Genomic DNA, 20,188 nt, shown 5'->3' on the forward strand with positions numbered 1-20,188 from the left:
CTGAGCCTCGCGCCGCCGCGCCCCTCCCTCCTCCGCGCCCCTCCCTCCTCCGCGCCCCTCCTCCCTCCGCACCCGCCCCTCCGCGCCCCTCCCTCCTCCGCGCCCCTCCCTCCCTCCGCGCCCGCCCCTCCCTCCGCGCCCGCCCCTCCCTCCGCGCCCGCCCCTCCCTCCTCCGCGCCCCTCCCTCCTCCGCGCCCCTCCCTCCTCCGCGCCCGCCCCTCCCTCCGCGCCCCCGCCGCCGTCTGCAGACGAAGCCGCAGCGCCGTCTCCCGGCCGAGCGCTTCCGAAGGCCTGAGTCAGGGGCGCGCTCCGCGCTCGGGCGGGGCAGGGCTGCGGGTGGACCGGGATTGGGCGGGGGGCGGGCTTCCGCATCCCGGCCCCCACTGCCGCCCCTGCCTCGCGTGGACTCTCCCAGCATTCCCGGAGAAGGGCGGCGCCGCTGCCTGCGCCTGCGCCCCGCCGCCCACGACGCTCGCCTTCTCGGAGGTCGGGCTTTCCGGAAACGTGTTCTGCGTGCCACGCCATCTGTTTCCAGGGCAACCCCGGCGCCTCTGAGCAATCGCGCGCGGAACGTGCGTGGTTTCCGTGGGCCCCCTGCCATGGCGGCCGCGGGCCCCAGCGTCTTCCTACTCATGGTCAACGGGCAGGTGGAGAGCGCCCAGGTGAGCGGCCGTGGACCCCGCCGCGGTCCGACCCCCACGCCCCCTTGGGGCCCACCCCGCAACCACCTGGGCTGCTGTGCAGCCCCAAAGAGGCTTGTCATTCCTCGGTTCTGCGGCGGAAGGGAGCCAGCCTTTGAGAGTCTTGGCGCGAGGTTGCTGGGAGCCCCCCGCCCTGACGTCCGGGTGCAGAAACAGGCCCGGGGAGACGGCGCTGGGCCCGCGCTCGCGCTCGGCCGAGCCTGCGGCCCCGGGCGTGGATCGTGCGTGCGCATCCTGTTGCGTCACCGCGAGCCTCACGCGGGGTTCACCGGAGGCGCGGCCAGCACCCTGGGCCTGTCCTCTTGTGACGGAGCTCGAGGCGTCTGTCTGCCCCGGTCCCGTGCGCTGCGAGTGCCCCGCACTCTGAACCCGCGGATCCTTGAACTTGGGTTGGAATAGAGATGACTAGGCTAATTGGTCCAACGATGGTGGTGGTGTGCCTGTCAGACGCTAGGGGATGCTGCTCGCCATTATCCATCCTCCTACGTTGTATAGGAACCATTTGTGTGTGTGTTTGTGTGGTGTATAAAGTTGACTAAGTACGTATTCATTGTGTGCCATACTCGAAGCTCAGCATTGCTCATTCAATTCTCACAACCCTGTGAAGTAGAGCTTACTTCATTTTACTTCCCCATTTTACAGATGGGAAAACTTGCCCAAAGGAAGTGGCAAAGCTGGAAACTTGAATCCAGGTCTTTCTGACACCAAAGCTTTCCGACACTGCCCTTCCAGGCTGTTGGAGATGGTGTTTATTATTTTATTATTGTGAGGATTAATGGAGATGGTTTAGATAAAGCTCTGCCAGGGCCTGACTGTTAGGTAGGTGTCTTGCTGCCTTCCTGTTTCATCAGGGATGCTCCTGCATATTCCCACCCTGTCCACCTGCCCCTTGGCCTAGTGCCCAAGACCATTGTCCCTCTTCTGTCTCAATTGGGGCTCTCAGCTGGACTGGGTCAGGTGTATGCATTCTCAGCACCCAGCCCCCTCACACTCTGCCTCCCCCTCTCAGAGCTCTGGGCCCCTCCCACTCTTCAGGCCTAAGCTCGGTGTCCTGATAGCACCCTGGATTGTCAGACCTTTCACTTCAGCACCATTCCCTTAGACCTCCTCTGTGTCAGGTGCTGGGGACACAGAAAGGCATCAGACTTGTTCCTTGCTCACAGTCTAATGGGGTTGACAGGAATAAACACAGGCAAGTGCTTTGCTGGAGGGAAGCACCAGGGACTGAAGGAGCTGGGACGTGGTCCTTAAGACAGCCTAGAAGTTAGGCAGGCTCCCTGAAGGGTACGTTTTGAAGGATGAGCAGGAGTTTGCCAGAGGAAGGAATGGGAAGGGCATGTCAGACAAAAGGCGGAGGCTGAGCTGAGGCCCAGGGGCGGTAACAGTTCGGGACCCATGGAACTCCCACATCTCGAGCCCCAGTGCAGAATTCCATGTCCACATCCCTGGTTGTCGCTTAGATCCCAGCCCAGGGGTCTCACGTTCGGAATTACTATCGGAATTACACCTGCCTAGCTAACACGTTGGCCTCACACGAGTGCCCATAAACAGACCCTGTGTGTGCTTGTTTCCACAGTTCCCTGAGTGCGATGATCTCTACTGCAAGTACTGCTTTGTGTACGGCCAGGACTGGGCCCCCACAGCGGTAAGCTGGGCCTTTGGCCTCCTGTACAGCCGTCATGACTGCTGGGGTTTCTGAAGGTGTCAGTCGTACCCTTCTCTTCCCAGTTTAGAACCCAGTTCAGGAGGGGACCCATACATGAGTTGGTTCCTGGTAAAGCTGGAGTGGAAAACACAAACATTACTGGGCTCACTGATCCGTGGTCTGAGGCTGTGCTCACTCACGTGCCCTCCTGCACGTGGCAGCAAACAGAAATGCGTGGGCAGTGCAGGCAGGCCCCAGAGAGCCAGCCTGGAAGCGGCTGAGCTCATAGACACTGGGTCAGTCTCCTCATTGTTTGGCTTCTCCTCAGCGTGTGGGGAGGACTCAGGCACTCTCCTTTTCAGACGTCCCAAGGAGCACTCAGTCTCCAGCAGGAGCAGGACTGTGGTGACAACTCGGGCCTGCATCCCATTTTATGGTTTGCAGAGCTCTTATTTAATCCTCACAGCAGCTGAGGAAATGGAGACCCAACTCCTTTAACCTCTCTGTTTCCTCGTCTGTGCGGGTGAGATGACGGTTCTTATTTTCTGTACACCCATTTGACTGAATAATTATTGAAAGTCTTCTGGGTGCTGGGGATACAGTGGGGAACAAAGTCAGACGAAAGTCTCTATCTTCCTGGAGTGCACGTTCTTCTTGGGGGAAGACAGACACATTCCAGTATGTTGGCTAGTAGTAAGTGCTGAGGAGAAAGCAGCCAGGAAGGGAAGGTATGGTGGGTAGGTGGTCAGGTAAGGCCTTGCTGAGAAGGTAGCTTTTGAGTAAAGACCTGAAGGAAAGGACGGAATAAGCCATGTGGAAATCTGGGGAAAGAATTTGTCAGGTAGAAGGAGCAGAGAGTGCAAGGGTCCTGAGGCAGGAGTGCGCCTGGCACGTCTGAGGAACAGCGAGGAGGCCAGTGTGGCCAGTGTGAGCAGAGTGAGCAAGGAGAGTGGTTGGGGGTGAAGCAGGGAGGTCACAGACAGGCAGGTCTCAGACGGTGTGGTAGGTCAGTCAGGGCCATGACCTTTACTGGAGGCGGGATGGGACTCCCTCAGAGAGTTTTGAACAGAGAGAAGAGGTAATCTGACTTGTGTTTTTAAAAGATCCCTCTGGCTTCTTGTATTCAGAGTAGACTGTGGGGGAGCAGGATCCAAGCAGGGAGACCATCGACTGTTACATTAAACAGATGGGACAAGGTACAGCAGCAGGATGGTGAGAGCTGGCTGAATTTCAAGTATATTTTGAAGATGGAGCCAGCATATTTTCCTGTTGGACAAATGTGGGGACTGAGAGAAAGTGGAGGTAGGAATTTAATGCCAGGCTTTTTAGCCTGAGCACTTGGAAGTAGAGTTGCTGTTTAGTGAGAAGATTGTGGCTAGAACAGGTTTGGGCGAACTCCCCAGAGCTTGGCCTGGCATATGTTAAGGTCGAGGTTCCTACTAGATAGCCAAGTGAAGACACGAAGTTGGCAGTGCTGCTCTGGAGTTCAGAAGTGGGGAGCAGGCTGGAGTTACAAGTTTGGGAATTGTCAACACAGACCACATTGAAAGCCCGCAGACGGATGAGATCCCAAGTGCAGATAGCAAAGCATCCAGAGACAGCTTCTGATGCTTCTGCGTGAAGGAGAATGTGCAAGAGCCACAGAGCGGGAGCCACCGGGAGGAGGAAAGACCCAAAGATGTGAGGTCCCCCAGAAACCAGGCGGAGGAGGGATGTCAGGAAGTGGTCAGCTGTGGGAGATGCTGCTGGTGGGCCAAGGAAAATGAGGGTGGAGAAGTGACCATAGACATAGCAACGCCGAGGTCACTGGTGTTATATACAGGAGTGCTTTGGTAGAGTGGGGGCCAGTAGTTAGCTTGGAGTGGGTTCATGGGAGAAAAAGAAGGAACTGGAGCCGGTAAGTATTGACAGCTGTTTCAAGGAGCTTTGCTCTAAAGGGGAGCAAGCATGGGTTGATGGGGGGAGGGAGAAGTAGAGGCCATCGAGTAGTAGTTTGTAGTAGAGAAAATAGCATACACATTTATGCCGATGGGAAGGGTGAGAAAAAGCGGTGCTACAGAGACAGTAAGACCCTGTGGGAGCCGTTTCCTTCCGCGAGGCGAGAGGAGACGAGGCCTCATGAGCAGGTAGAGGTTGGCTCTGGAAGGTGCCAGTCTCTAACGGAGTAAAACATTCAAAGACCTAAGAGCTTCTCCGGTGTCTGTTACTTCCCTTTGTCTGGGAGAAGATAGTGAAGAAAACGGTCCTCTTCACTGCATGCCCAGGTCGGGGGGAAGCACGGCACCCTGGAGTTGGACACGGGCTGTGCGTGTCCTTGTCCTCACAGGGTCTGGAGGAGGGGCTCTCACAGATCACATCCAAGAGCCGGGACGTGCGGCGAGCGCTGGTGTGGAACTTCCCCATCGACGTCACCTTCAAGAGCACCAACCCCTATGGCTGTGAGTCTGCAGGGACCTACGGGGTGGGGGGCAGGCGCCCCGGGTCGGTCTCGGCCTCGGCCTCGGCCTGCCCAGCACGGGCGCACTCACACCTTCATGGCCCATCACCCGGGCCCTTGCACCAGCCTTGTAATGTGCTCTCCCCACCGGGCCATTTCCCTCCACTTGCTCCTCCGACCCCAGTTCCTCTCCATGCTGTGCAGATAACCTTTTGGGAGCCACGAGTGGGTCCACTGAGGCCCCAGCCGGAAGCCTTGGACAGCCCCGTGCCTGTGAAGGGCAGAGCCTGGTGTCCAGGGCTGCAGGTCTGGAGAGCTGGTCCTGATGGCTCTCAACTTTTCATCACATGTCGTGCCAAACCCCAACCACCTGGTCTTCCTGTGCGAGTCCTTGACACCCATCCTTCTTCTGAACTGTGGCTCATGCCATTCCCCTGCCCAGGATGCCCGTCCCACATCCTACCTCTGACCTCCTTCCCAAAGCTTTCCTTGCTTGCAGTATTTACTTTCTACCATGTCTGCTAGTTATTCTTCAACTCACTTAATAAGCACCTACTGTATGCAGCACCTGGGATTAGCTCCATAGGGGCTATGAATACTCTTCCTGCGTGGGCTTGTCCCAGCTCCTTACTCCTGTCTGGTGGAGATGTCTTTCCGTTTCTTTTTCCATATTAGGAAACTAAGACTGAAAACAAAAGGCATCACTTGCTTCAGCTTTATACCTAGTAGCTGAGCATGGATTTGATTTCAGGATCATCCGATTTCACAGTCCTGGCCTTTCTGCTGCACATGGTCAGGCCCAGGCTTCCTGGGTGCACAGGGTCTGGAGCAGGTGTGACCTGGGTGTCTTCTTGGGCAGGGACTGCCATGCTACTGTCATCCTCCATGAGTAAGAAACTTCCACAGGCCTCCTGGAATGGGCCACTAGATAACAACCAACTTCCTTCTGCTGAGGACATCTAGGAGAAGCAAATAAAATATTAAAAGGTTAAAACAAAAACAACTACGTGAGGGTATCAGAGAACTAGCAAAGTAGTAATTTACCAGGCCAGGATCCAGGAAGAAAACCAGTCCAGGAAAAGCAATTCAACAGAGGTGACTAAAGAGGAGGATCAAGACTCTTGTTAGCCTCTCTGGGCTCAGCACGAGAATTGCTGTTCAGAACTCTGGAAGGGGTTGGGTGGCGGCCCTTAGGGAAATCCTTGCAATGTGGGCTCAGACCGCAAAGAGCTATGCCATGGGAGTGAGGGACAAGCAGAGATTGCAGTGCAGCTCCTGACCATCCCAGAGCCTGAACATGATTGCAGAACTCCCAAAATATTTGCAAACTGAATCAAGGAAGATGCAAAAAAATGGTAATACATCATGAGCAAGTAGTGTTTATTTCAGAAATTCCCCATGACTACTCATAAGGAATATTCATAATATTCATAAGGAATATTGTCAATAATAATAGAACTATGCATGGTGTCAGATGGGTACTAGATTTATTGGGACAACAGATGGGATGGGTTGGGGACAGGGTGAAAAGGTGAAGGGATTTAAAAATACAAAATGATCGTTACAAAATAGTCATGGGGATGTAAAGTAATATAAAAAAAAAAGTAATGTAAAAAATATAGTTAATAAAACGGTAATAACTGTATAGTGCCAGGTGGGTACTACACTCATCAGGGCGATCACTTCATAAATGATATAGATGTCTAAACATATGCTGAGCACTTGAAATTAATACAGAGTAATATTGAATGTCAACTATAATTGAGAAATTAGAAAGGGAAAAAAGGTGAAGGGGGAATAAGAGGTTCAAATTTTTAGGTATAAAACGAGTAAATCATGGAGATGTAATGTACAGCATAAGGAATATAGTCACTAATACTGTGATAGTGTGGTACGGTGTCAGATGGCTGCTGCGCTTATCATGGTGATCCCTTCTTTAGGTATATAAATGCTGAATAACTGGTGTACTCCTGAAACTAATACGAAGTCTGACAGTTAAGTTTGAGAACTCATCCTAAAAAAAGTGCTACATACCTCATTGCTGAATATCACCACAGTCACCTTTGAAGTACTCCCCTTGGGAAGCTATGCACTGATGCCAGCGCCTAGTCCACCCTTCAAAGCGATTTTGGAACTCTTTTTCTGGAATGGCCATCAGAGCTGTCGTCGTATTACCCTTGATGTCCTAAATGTCATCAAAATGTCTTCCTTTCAATATTTCCTTTATCTTCAGGTAAAGAAAGAAGTCACTGGGGGCCAGATCAGGTGAGTAGGGAGGGTGTTCCAATACAGTTATTTGTTTGCTGGCTAAAAACTCACTCACAGACAGTGCCCTGTGAGCTGGTGCACTGTCGTGATGCAAGAGCCGTGAATTGTTGGTGAAAAGTTCAGGTCGTCTAACTTTTTCACGCAGCCTTTTCAGCACTTCCAAATGGTAAACTCGGTTAACTGTTTGTCCAGTTGGTACAAATTCATCATAAATGATCCCTCTAATATCAAAAAAAGTTCGCAACATCAAGGCAACGAGTTTGCGAACTTAATTCTCAGACCTTGTATAATATTGCATGTTAGCTGTATTTTAGCAAATTCTTTTTAAAAATATCAACATCCTTTCATGATAAATACTTAGCAAACTAGGACTAGAAGGAAACTTCCTTAATTTGATAAAGTCTATCTACAAAACACTTAGAGCAAACCACTTTCTTTTAGTGAGCTATCAGAAGATTTCCCTCTGAGATCAGGATGCTTGTTATCACCACCAACATTGTACGAATAAATGTATAAAAATTAGAAAGGAAGAACAAAACTCATTGTTCATAGGTGACATGAGTATGTAGCATTTTCCAAAATAACCTACAGATAAAGTCTTAGAATTAATACATTGGCATGAACGCTGGATATAAGATTCATATACAAAAATCAGTTGCTTTCTGTATAAGAGTAAATAGAATATTTATGTATTATGTATAAAAGGTAAATAGAAAATGGTATTTTAAAAATAAATTCTTATAATATCAAAATATAACTTGTTCTGCCAGATAGCAAGCCTAATTATAAAGCACAATAACTAAGAGTGTCGTTTTGGCACAAGGACAGAGAAACTGATCCATAGAGGCTCAGACCTAAGCCTGTGTAGACAGTTGATTCATGACATGAGCGGGACACTGCCAAGCAGCAGAGGAAAGGGCCTTTTGATAAATGGTGCTGGGACAATCGGAGACGCACAGGGGACAATATCAAAGTGCTTCATGTCAACCATACAAAGTCAGCTCCAAATGGGTGTATAAAAGCAAACTGATGAAGTTCCAGGAGGACAGCCTGGGAGACTAGAGCCATAGCAGCGTAAGGGAAGGCTTCTTAAAGGTGAAGGTTCATAGATTTGACTGTTAAGATTAAGGACTATTTATCAGAAGATATTAAGAGTGAAAAGACAAGCCACAAAATTCACACACATTACAAATCTGTGAGAAAGAGACCATCCTGTAGAAAAAGGGGCAAGAGACTTGAGCAGCCACTTCAAAAGAGAGGACCTCTAAGTGACCAAGAAACAGGACAAGGTCTCAAGTTGACTTTCTAATAGTAAGAACAATTATAATCAAGGAAAACACAAATGAAACCTAACGTGAGCCGCCCTAGTCCCCAGCATAACTGAGGTTACACTGAGACAGCGAGCTTTGGTGAGGACTCAGGTAACACGGGCAGCCAGGGGGCTGCCGCCCCTTCGGAACACAGCTTGGCATTACCTTTGAAGACTGAACGTGTGTGTGCCTGGGGAAGTTCCCTCCTCGGATGTGTGCCCAACAGACATGGGCATGTGTGTGGCAAGAGCTTGTCCAAGAGCAGCAACGTGCCCCTGGCCTCCCCACCTGTGAAAGCCCCAGAGGAGAAACTGCGCAGGCGTACATCAGCCATGTTCCTGTGCCCTCTCCACAGGTCTGATGTCCAGCAATGAAACAGGCAAACCCTGTATGTGAAACAATTTGAATGAATCTCACAAACGTTGAATTAGAGTAGCTGGATACAAAAATACATGTACTGTGTGATTCCATTTATATAAAGTTCAAAAAATGGGTAGAACCAAAGTACCCATTTGTTTGGGATGCATTCTTTGGCAGTAAAACCTTAAAACAAGTGGTTTCATAAAATCCAGAATAGTGGTTACCTTTGGGGGGATGGTGAAAGGGAAGGTACGTACCTCTCCCTAATACTTACTGAGCACTTACTCTGCGTCAGGCCCTATTCCAAGCGACTTAGAGATGGAGCAACTGAGGAGCAGAGGTGAGGCTAGTGCTCGTGGCTGCAGCCCTCCCAGGGCCTCACCACTTCATCCATCACCTGGGCCGATGAGCCTTCCCCTGCATCCAAGTGACAAGTATACTGAGCAGGGAACAGGTTAATTGTTACTAGCTTAAAGGAAGGTGCTTGGAAGGCCTTTGCTTTCTCCCACAGACACCCCAAAGCAGCCCTGTGGCCCAGCAGCCATGTGTTGTGCACTTGAGTCTGACTGCTTCCATCACAAAGGAAGCTCCCAGAGCAGGCCCTTGGCACAGCTCACGGCTGGGTCCTATACCTTGGTGAGAGCCTGTGGAGGTACTGCCTGTGTTTGTCCAGTGACAGAATTGATGCAGCATCCTGGCTCTGTGACCGCCAGACGTCCTGGCCGAGCACGGGGCCTGGCCCACAGGTTCTGGCTCTCCCCGTTTCCTTCTCCCCCGGCTCCCTGGATTCTGGGCAGAAGCCCTCGGTACAGAGGGGGTCCGATGTCCCCACCTGCCCTCTGTCAAGCCCCTGCCCCTAGGGCTTTGAGCCCCTTCCTCCATTCCCTGCCCTGAGTTTCCCACATGCTGACTCCTGCCTCTCCTTCCCCAGGGCCACAGATTGTGCTTAGTGTGTACGGACCGGACGTGTTTGGGAACGACGTGGTCCGAGGCTATGGGGCAGTGCATGTGCCTTTCTCACCTGGCAGGTAAGGTCCTCACTGACCTGCTCCCTGGGCCACAGCCCGTCCCTCCCTGGGCCATGCTGGCATAGGGGTCTGGGCATCCTCAGCAGGGCTTTTCCTGAAGACACTTCACTTCTAGGCCAGGAATGTGCTGGGGTCCTCAGGGGCCCGGGCAGCTTGGCTTGGGTGGGAGACTCAGTGGGTGAGGTTCGTACTGCCACCCAAACACCAGGTGGGTGGGAAGGAGTGCCGTGCCAGAGGACCCAACAGGGAACTAGGGGGCATCCTGAGCGGGGTGTCCGCTGCAGAGTCCCAGGCAGTTAGGGTCTGAGTTTAGACACTCATTCCTTCATCTGTTCCCTCCCTTGATGTCCTGCACGTCCTCACCAATGTCTTCTGTGCCCGGCTCTACTGGCATCAGAGGACACGGATGTGTCAGACACATCTCTGACTCTGTGGGCCCTGCCCCCAAAAGCCCCCAGAATAGTGGACACAGATGGAGAGACGTAGCTCTTTGTTAAGCATGGTTGACAGGGTACAGACATGGTGTTCTGGGGCACAGAGGAGGGCCTGGGTCAGCCGGCCTTTAAAGGATGGGAATCCATCGAGAGAAGGCAAAGGGAGAAGCAGGAGCAGCAGTGGACTGAATGCTCTGAGTATTGTTGAAACAGAAAATGCGGGGCCAGCCCGTGGCTCAGGTGGTTGGAGCTCCGTGCCAACGCTGAAGTCACTGGTTCGATTCCCACATGGGCCAGTGAGCTGCGCCCTCTACAGCTAAGATTGTGTATAATGGATCTCCCTGGAGCTGGGCTGTGGTGAGCAGCCGGAGGTTGGTGTGGGCTGCCGTGTGCTGCCAGGAGCGGCCGGTAGCCAGCGTGAGTGGCCGGTAGCCGCCAAGAGCCGCTGTGAGCTGCTGCGAGCTGGCGATGGACTGTCTCGGCCAGAGTTGGGGGGAGCTCAAGGCTCATGGGCCAGGGAACTGTGTCCTAGACTGAGAAACGACGGTTTGAACCGGAGTTGGGGGGTGGGGGATTGGAAGAAAGGAAAAAAAAAAGGAAAGAAATAGAAAATGCAAGATGCCAGGGGCGGGAGTGGGGAGGGGAGGAAGGGTCGAGGTGGGGTGAGGGGAGGGGTAGTTAGGACCCCAGGCTCTGAGGGAGACTGGACTGGAGTGGGTGACCACAGCAGGGGTAAAGGCCAGGGAGTTGCCGTGGGCTCTCTGGAGGAAGGGCATCCAAGCTGGGCCTTGAGATGACAGAGCACTTGGACATGTGGAGAAGGACATGGCCCTCTGAGGAGCACACTGGGAGCCCGGACCTCAGGTTTGAGGTTTATAAGCCTCAGCATCCTCCTGACCCCATCAAAGAAACAGAAGTCTCAAAGGACTCTGACGGTGGGCCTGGTCTGCGGCGCCCCCCACGCCCCCCAGCGCGTAGCCCCAGCCCAGGCACGGCAGCTCGGTCCAGCGGCTGGTCTGCTTGGCCTCTGACTGGGCACCACCTGGTCTGTGAGCTCGCCTGCCACTGCTTGCTGGAGACGTGGGGAGTTCTGTCACTTCTGTTACTCAGCATACCTGTCTGGGAAAACATTTGTTTCAGGCATAAAAGGACCATTCCCATGTTTGTCCCAGAGTCTGCATCTACGCTGCAGAAGTTTACAAGGTGAGTTCTCTGCACATCACCCCAACCCCTCCTTCTGACCTGGGCAGTTGGAGAGGAGGGAGAGATGTCACATGCACCCTCCTGGTGCCAGCTAACCTCGCCAGACCTTCAAGCTGCGCCATCTTTGGGGACAGATGGGTTGCTGAGGGGTCACTGGGCTCCCTTTACCCATGGTTCCAGCAGCGTCAGGCTGTGCAGTTTTACTGTGTGCCCTAAAAGTCTGTGTGTCAGACAGAACGCAGGAAACACTCGTCAGATGGGAAAATGCTCATGACATTGTGTGACATTAAAATGGTGAGATATAAGAGGATACAGCAGTAAGAGCCAAACAGCTTAAAACAGTAGTAATAATCATAGTGTGTAACTTCTGTCAGTTGCTAAATGCCGTGGAGATGACATCTGAGCAGCCTCGAGCCGAGGTAAGGGACCAGCATGGGTGATTTGGGAGAAGAACATTCCAGGCACAGGGTACAGCACGTGCAAGGCGGGAAGGGCATGAACTTTCCCTGTTAGGAGCAGCCAGGAGGTGGGCGTGGCTTATAAGTGGAGCAAGGGGAACGTGGGGTGGGGGGGCTAGCAGGGAGCAGGAGGACCAGGACACCGGCTGACAGGGAGTGTGTGGCCAGATGAAAGGGGAGACTGAGGAAAGGGGAGTCAGCAGGAGTACAGCTGGGCCCTCGCTGACTGACCGGGGGTTGGGGACAGAAGCCTCCGTCAGCTCAGCTCAGCTCAGCTCAGCTCCAGGCCAGCGCTTCTCTCCAGTAGGTCACCAGCAGTGGGCGCTGCACCCTGTTCACAGCCAGGACAGGGAAAATGGAGGTTCCAGGGTGAGCTGGCAAGCAGCCCCCTGCCAGCCTGACCCACGTCGGGGTGACCTGGGCATAGGGACAGTGTTGGGCCTGAACAAAGGAAGCCTCATGGAGGCCGGGGGGGCGGGAATCTGAGTGCCTGCTGCTCTAGAGGCCGCTGGGAGGCCACCCTGACCGGAAGGGGTTTATCAGCCAGATGCCCTGGGCCAGTGGAAGCTGGAGGTAACAACACCCACCCCACGGGGCTGTTGGGGGTGGGGGCAGTGCCCGTCAGTGGGCACAGGGGAAGTCAAGGGCCGGCAGGCCACACGCCACCCCGACTGGGGTATTTGTACTGAACATCCCACGGCTCCGAGGGAAGAGTTGGGGCCCCACAGGGGTCTCCCTGAGGAAAGGGTTCTGTCGCTGAAGAAATGAGACCTTACAGCTTGCAAAGCATCGAAGCCCTTGCCAGTGCCTCAGTGCAGGGGTCTCCTGCCCTTTGCAGGGGTTCTCCACTGGGTACGGCGGTCCGTGCCTGGGTTCCAGACACTGGGGAAAGCTCTGTGAGTGAAGGCAGTTTGAGCAACAAACTTTTCCCAGACAAGGGGTCCGTGGAGGCCGCTGAGTAACTGGCTCCGGGGCCCCCTTTGCTTGTCAGGTCAGAGACCTGGGGTCACCGCAGCCCCTCCTGCCTTCCCTCCCTTCATCCCAGGCGTCCTTCTCTGCTCTCCCACTGCCTCCCCAGTCCTCCTCAGTCTAATTGGCCTGCCCATTTCCACTCTTGTCTGTGTTAGTTTCCTGTGGCTGCTGTACCAAATTACCACAAAACTGATGGCTTAAAACAATAGAAATTTATTTTCTGGTAGTTCTGAAGGCCAAAGCCCAAAGGCTGTCATAGGGCTGCACGCCTCCCCCAGGCTCCGGGGGAGAAGCCGTCCCTGCCTGGCCCAGCTGCTGCTGGCCGTGGCCTGCCGTGGCGCAGGGCTGCATGACTCCCTCTGTGTCTGTGGTCACGGCCCCCCCTATGGGTGCCACATCACACTTGGGACGGCATGTAGGCCCCACCTGGACAACCCAGGGTCAGCGTCTTCACCTTAATCACATTTTCCAAAAAGGTCAGTCACCGGTCCCGGGACCTACGACCTGCTACCTTCCCGATGTCACTCAGCCTGCGGCAGCGCCAGCAATCTAGTCTTCACATAACAACAAAACGGGTTTTGCTAAAACAACTTGAGGAATTTCTCAGGCCCATCCCTGCTTTAGGATTAAGTTCAACTAGAAGGCTTCCAGGCCTGTGTCCTCTGGCCCCACGGGCCTCAGGCCCTGTCCCCTGCTCGCCTCTCCCTGCCTGCTGGGTCCTTCCCTGCCTTGGGCCCTTGCCTGGAACACTGTCCTCTGAACAGGCTGCCGCTTCCACCCTGCTCCACAAGCAAACAGCCCTCGCCGTGGTCGCTGTGTGTATTCACGCTTGCTTGCGGTGTGCAGGCTGGTGGGGGCTGCTCCCCTGCCTCAGGCGTCACAGCAACCTGTGAGGTGTGTGCTGTTAAAGCCCCCTCCTCAGATGAGGCAGAGCACAGGCGGTGACTCCCCATCCAGCCCTGGCTGGAACCTGGGCTCCCCTTGCCCTCCCTGTCCCCTTCCTCAGGGCTGGGAGTCTGGGTGCCCCTCACTGTGTCTCCATGCAGCTTGCGGACAGACTGGGTGTTTTGTCCAGCAGCCGGGGCCGGCACACGGGTGGGTGCTGATGCCCTCCTCAAAGGGGGCCTGGCATGTCAGGGTGGCTGGGCCAGGGGGAGACCCACCCAGCCTCCTGCAGGTCAGCTGCTCCGCCAGGAGGGTGCTTGTGGCACTCCCAGCTGCAGAAGCCGGGCTGCGCCAGGACGCAGGAATCTGCGGCTCATGCACCTTGCTTCTTCCACCTGGGTGGTCCCGAGGCCACCCAGCGCCTGCACTGCCCCGGTGATCCCTGAGGCAGCCCTAGTCTGCCTGACCCACCCAGCCGAGGATAGTGTAGCATGTTTGTTTCAGGCTCAGTGGGTGTGTAGGAGGCGAGGCTGCTGCTGGAAGGAGCTGCCCTGCTCAGGGGTAGGGCCTGGAGCCCGGAGGACAGGGACAGTGGAGGCGGGGTCATGTCCAGCTGGGCTGCCCCCTACCCGCCTTGGCAAGTGTCTGCGGGATGTCAGGGCACCCTGCTGAGTGCTGCACCCCTCACCAGGGGACGGGTTAGAGGATGGCGCTCAGCAGCAGAGCAAGCACAGCCTGGCTGTATCCCAGAGCAGGGGTCAGAGAGTTAGGTGCGGTTCTCCATGGCGGTTGGTGGTGCCTTCACCTCCGAGTCCCATGAGGTATGTACCATGATCATCCCCATTACAGTTGAGAGTATTGGGGTTCACACATGGGAAGTGACTTGTGCTAGATCCCACACTACTATGAGGACAGTGGGTAGCTCAGATCTGGCCCTTCTTTAGCTGGACTCTGAGATGGGGCCCTCCTTCCTGGGTCACAGCGGCCTCAGGTGCCCACCCCTCTCCCACCTCAGCTGCTGTCACCTTTCTGGGATTTCTCCAGGGCCCAGGACAAGCCCCATCCTGACTCCGGCCCAAAATCTCCCCCCACTTTCATCCCCAGAGCATCAGCCCCATGGATGACGGACGGGAATGGGGCTGCAGGGTCCTACAGGTCTCACGGGCACCAGGGCCGTGGCGCCTGGCCTCACCTTTCCAACTGGCCGAAGGCGTGGTGTGGGGAGGCTCTGCTCAGGGCCTGGCCCTGGGGACTGCTGGTTTCTGAAGCCCGGAGAGAGCCCATGGCTCGTGTTTGTCTGGTGGATACTAGGCCAGGACCTCACTCACCCACTCTTGTCCTGTCTTCCCAGCTGGTTCATGGGACGGCGGCCCGAGTACACAGACCCCAAGGTGGTGGCTCAGGGTGAAGGCCGAGAAGGTAAAGCTGGATTCCCCAACCCTACCTGCCATCCCACAGGCAGGTTGCAGCCTGGGAGGGACTAGGTGGGCCCCTGGAAACAGACTGGGTGGGTGCCAGACCCTGCCAGGCGTGCAGGCACCTGTGCTGTGGGAGCGTCTCCCAGACACAGACGGGCCTGGTTGCCATGACACAGAGGGGTTGCCATGTCCGTCTGTCCCCGCTGCAGTGAGGGGTACGGGCCAGGCACTAGCGTCCCCATTTTACAGGAGAGAACACTGAGCTTGAGAGATTCCCAGAGTAGTCAGGCTCTGGCTCTGCCCAGCCCAGCTGACATTGCTTTCTGTCCCCAGTGACCCGTGTCCGCTCCCAGGGCTTTGTCACTCTCCTCTTCAACGTGGTGACCAAGGACATGAGGAAATTGGGCTACGACACTGGGCCCCTGGATACGCAGGTTGTCTCGGGGCCCAGCCCACCCCAGGGCCTCCCCGGGTGAAGGCACCAGCAGCTCCACCGTCCAGCAAGATGCTGAGAGCCGTGCAGGCCCCGTGGCTGCCCACATGCCCGGAGTCGCCCACCGATCCCTCGGCTTGACTGAAGTGCACTTGGGGTGGGAAGAGTATTTTCATAAAATAAAAATGGCGCCTTTTCACAGAGCCCAGGCCTGGGGCTGCCCCCTCTCTCTTTAGCCTCTCCCCTGTTGGAGCGGGCCACCACCAGGCCCATAGCCTTCCCTGAGCTGGGGCAGGCCCTGCCCGTGTTCCACGCTGCTACTGCCAGCACTGCCTGGCGGATGGAAGCACTTGTCCTGCCAGCCATGCTCCATGACCAGCAGCCTCGCTTCACGGAGAATATCCTGTTGCAGGAGCTGGATGGAGAGGCCCCCGCCAGCCCTCTGCCTGCCCCCAGCCTGCACAGCCCAGGGGACAGGGCTGAAAACCCCCTAGCCCAGGGAGGCCGCGGGAATTCCAGCTTTCTGGCAAGTCTCTCAGCGGGAAAGGAAGGTGAGCCTTGTGGCCAACACCCTGCACTCCGGTCCCATGGCCCTGCCATGGTGGGGTCACTGCCTCAGCCCAAGGCGGGGCCGTCTTCTTACCTTCTCCCCACGCGCACCCTGGGTTGGGCAGAGGTGAGGTCCCCCCACCTGTAGCTTCAGGTGAACCCTCGGGATGGAACCCAGAGCTTGCCCATTCTCCTCTCCAACCTGCACAGGATTTAAGGGAAGCCACAAAGCACCTGCCCCGGGCCCCTGGTCAGTCCGGCCACGACGCGGCCCCAGCTGTAACCAGAAGTTGCTCTAAGACACCATAGGCGCTAACCCTGTTCTGCCGTTTATTTCAGCTCTCTCAGCGCCAGCAGTTTAGCCACTCAGGGTGCCCCCCGAAACCCCTGCCCCCAACTCACTGCATGCTCTGGAACTCATGGTTTGTTGTCAGCAAAATCCATGATTCCAACCCTCTCCAGCTGGAACGTTCCCTCGACCTCTGGCCCTTAAAAAACTGTCCCCTGCAGCTGTCTGGCTGCCACATGCCATCACCATGGGCCTAGAGCTGGGGCTTGTTTCCTTGGCGCCCACAAGCATTTCCTCCTTTCCCATCCAGCTCCCTGATGCCCGGGCATCACACTACACCTTGTAAGGCCATCAAACCCTTGACTGCCTTGTCTTCTGGAGCTGTTCACGGCGACCTCGCCGTCCGCCCCACAACCTGGCTGCTTCCTTCTCCCTTGTAATGAGCTTGACCTGTGCGCCTCAACAGCCGCCAACTCACATGGTCAGAGCCTGTTTCTTATGACCAATGACAACAGCGTCTCCAAAACATGCATCCAAGCGTCCTCGCTCCCTGCGTGCAGTTCCTTTGCTGTGGTTCCCACTCCAACAGTCCTTCATTCCATCCAGGTCCTCCCAGCCACTGACCAACCCCTTCTGTGCTAACCGTCAGCCGTTACCTTTCCTTCCTGCCCAATTTACAACTCAGCAGTCATTTATGTACCTTCTCGGTATTCACTGTCAGCTCCTGTGCCGTCCCTTGCTTTTTCTATGCCTGGTCAACCTCAGCCCCGGGAAACCTCACCATCTGCTGAGGCCCAGGGCCTGGTCAGAGTGTGCAGCCCATGACCAGGTCTCCCCCAGTGCTGCCCAGCAGTCCCCCTTATTTCCTTAGTCAGCCCCTCATACGTTCTCAGAAATCTCATTCACACCTTTCCTCCACTCAAACCTCCAGTCCCCTTTGCCCCTCACCTGAAGTGCTCATGAGGAAATGGAAATGACCAGAGCACACACGTTCCCACCACATCTGGCCACAGCCAACAGTTGCTCCAGACACCCAGGTCCTGCCTGAGGCCACCTGACGTGTGTACGTGATGCCACGCCCTCTGCCTTCTCCTGGGCGTCCCCCCACAGCCCACCCCACACCCCCATGTGTGCGCTTGTATTATGGACCCCCCAGCCCTCCCACATCCCCGCCACATGCTTCTCTCCTGCCTCGGCCTTCTTCCCCGTCACGGCCCGGAAACCCCATCCTGTCAAGTCCACGTGCAAGTCTCAGGTTGCAGGTAGCCAGTCTGTCAGCACCTTTGTTTAAGTTTCTATTCATTAAAATAAACAGAAAAATTGAAATAATTTTACAGTGAGCACCCATATGCCAACCACCTGGAGCCTGCCATTACCACTCCCCAGTGTTTTCACATCTGCCGACTCTTTACCGCTCCCTCAAGCCGTCGACTGTTAGAGCATTTCAGCATGAACCGCAGATGTCAGGACGCCGGTGCTCCGCATGCCTACCCTTAACTAGAGTTTGTTTTTAGGTGTTTTATCTTCTGAGGGACATTTACATACAATGAAATGCATAAATCTTAAGTGTATCGCACGCTGAGTTTTGATAACTACATGGCCAAGCCCCTATGATGGTGCAGAATGCTTTCATCACCTCGGAAGCTCCCTCTGCCTTTTCCCGTCGAAGCAACAGAACATACTGTGTTTCCCCGAAAATAAGACCCAGCCGGACCATCAGCTGTAATGTATCTTTTGGAGCAAAAATTAATATAAGACCTGGTATATTATATTATTATATTATATACCCAGTCTTATGTTAAAATAACACCAGGTCTTATATTAATTTTTGCTCCAAAAGATGCATTGAAACTGATGGTCCGGCTGGGTCTTATTTTCAGGGAAACACGGTAGTTAGGAACTTTGGAGGTTGATGGCGGCTGTTCCTGGGAAGCAGGCAGCAGGGTGGGGCCCCGTGAGCATCTTCTTGAAGAACAGTCAGGGCATACAGCCCCCACGCCCACCCTTCCCTGGTTCATTCTGTCCTCCACTGTGACAAAGCTGTGTCACAGGCCACCTCCTTTTTCTCTGGGGCTTGCAGAAAGACTGCATTTGCCTGCCCCCTGTATCTCAGTGGGTCCATGTGACTAGCTGGTTAAGGAAACGTGGGTTGAAACATGATCCTCTTGCTCTGCCTTCCCCGCAGCACCTGAGGCCAGGTGGCGAAGACTGAAGACTGCCAGTCGTAAGGGACGTGCTAGGAACATCCCCATTGGGCATTTTGTGAGAGACTTGCTACATTCAGCCAGCGCTGGGGTTGGTGCCTGTGGGACCTAGTCTATTCTGATACGGAAGTTGGTATCAGAAGTGAGTTTGTGCATTGGCTGAGCGGCTGGGTAGCAGGCAGGAAGAACACAGATAGAAGGCTGTCCAGCCAGGCAGCCCCATCACGTGAGTGTCAGGTGAGACACTTGTGCTGACCTGGGGAAGCTTCGTGCCTGCTGAGCCATCAGCTCCAGGGAAAAGGGACAGCTGCTGGGAGGTGTGGTGTATGTTATCTACTGTTGGCTGCCATGTGGAAAGCTATCGCAGTAAAGAGATGAGTTTAGGAAAGAACTGGCCAGTCTGCAAGCAGAAATGACAAGAAACGGAGAATCCAAAAATACTGGTCATCAAAAGGCTGGAAAAGGAAACTTTCTGAAACTCATATGGAAAGGGATACGATTGAAGAATGGTTTGATCCATAAAGGACCATTAACACATCTCATTTTGACAGGCAGCTCAGCCTTTTGGTAAATACCAGATGAAGAGGATGGCCTTCCCGCCATGATTCCAAATGGCCTCACAGGAGCTACCATTAAGTTGAAAGAAGCATGGGGACAGGGCAGCAGGGAAACAAAGCAGGCTTATACAGGGAAGAATTGTGTGTGTGTGCTCATTATGTATTGCTGTGTAAGAAACTACCCCAAGACTTTGTAGCTTACGCATCATTTACTATCTCTTATGATTCTATAGATGACTGAATGGGACCCCACGGATGTCTCCCGTGGGTGTTGGGTATATGGTCTGTGTGTGGGGAAAAGAGTGAAATCAGTATTTGGTGACTTGAGGGCCAGCTGTAACAGAGACTGACCATGTGTTAACCAAACCCACTTCCCGTCCCCCCGGGCACAAGGGAAGCCTGCATTTCCTCATCCCTGGGCATCTAGCTGGAGCCAAGGGAGCAGTTCTGGCACTGGGACAAGGGTGGAAGTCATGCCCTTCCAGGCCTGGCCCCTAAGAAATCTCACACACTAACTACTCTGCTCACTCATTCCCTTTCACAGCAACTTTCAAAGCTGTGTTGAATGTGGCAGTGTCACAAGATTAAAGCAGCTGGGGACCCCGGTCACCTAGATCACCCTAATACACACCCCACCTGACCTGAAAGTATGCCCCTGGCTGCTCCAGGCTCTGGCAAACCCTCCTCGAACCCCGCTAAGCCCTGATCCCTGAGCGGGCACCAGGAGGCCAGGTCTTCAGCACCGAAAGATGGGTGGCAGAGCAGCCTCAGAGTAGAGGCTGGCACTCGGGCCTCACAGGAGAAGCTGCAGGCCTGCCTCCCATCTCCCTCTGCCTTTGCTGTACATGCTCCTGGAGTCAGAACAGCATTCCCACCTCTGCCTGCAAAGGAACTTCGGTCCTTCAGCTGCGATCTCACTTCCTGGTCACAGGTTCCGAGGGGACAGGGCCTGGGCCCCGTCAGCTGTTGCCACAGTAAAGATGCACATGCCACCCAAGGACCAGCGGCTGTGACAATCACTATCTTGAGAACGTGCA

The 20,188-nt window shown here is 54.7% G+C and overlaps 1 protein-coding gene and 1 long non-coding RNA gene across 10 annotated transcripts; both read left to right on the plus strand.

Annotated features, from left to right (window-relative positions):
• The first annotated feature begins 210 nt into the window (after positions 1-210).
• Positions 211-18,985, plus strand: B9D1 (B9 domain containing 1). 9 transcript variants are annotated; one of them, XM_074320210.1, is made up of 9 exons: positions 212-662; positions 2,278-2,346; positions 4,673-4,784; positions 4,988-5,089; positions 9,653-9,749; positions 11,324-11,386; positions 15,053-15,120; positions 15,965-16,103; positions 17,728-18,985. In XM_074320210.1, exons 2-9 carry the CDS (start codon positions 2,291-2,293, stop codon positions 17,826-17,828), a joined length of 738 nt encoding a protein of 245 aa, XP_074176311.1. In that variant the 5' UTR covers positions 212-662; positions 2,278-2,290; the 3' UTR covers positions 17,829-18,985. The 9 variants fall into 9 exon arrangements, 4 of the variants coding, with proteins under 4 accessions (XP_074176314.1, XP_074176311.1, XP_074176312.1 ...); XR_012492258.1 differs by lacking the exon at positions 17,728-18,985 and adding an exon at positions 16,701-17,716 and having other exon boundaries at positions 218-662; XR_012492257.1 differs by lacking the exon at positions 17,728-18,985 and adding an exon at positions 16,772-17,716 and having other exon boundaries at positions 218-662.
• On the plus strand, positions 5,096-8,814 carry LOC141568927 (uncharacterized). Its single transcript, XR_012492260.1, has 2 exons — positions 5,096-6,138; positions 6,724-8,814. It is a non-coding gene; the product is annotated as an uncharacterized LOC141568927 (long non-coding RNA).
• Positions 18,986-20,188: the final 1,203 nt, after the last annotated feature.

The sequence above is a fragment of the Rhinolophus sinicus genome, linkage group LG15, assembly GCF_036562045.2.
Source record: "Rhinolophus sinicus isolate RSC01 linkage group LG15, ASM3656204v1, whole genome shotgun sequence".
Taxonomy (NCBI): Eukaryota; Metazoa; Chordata; class Mammalia; order Chiroptera; family Rhinolophidae; genus Rhinolophus; species Rhinolophus sinicus.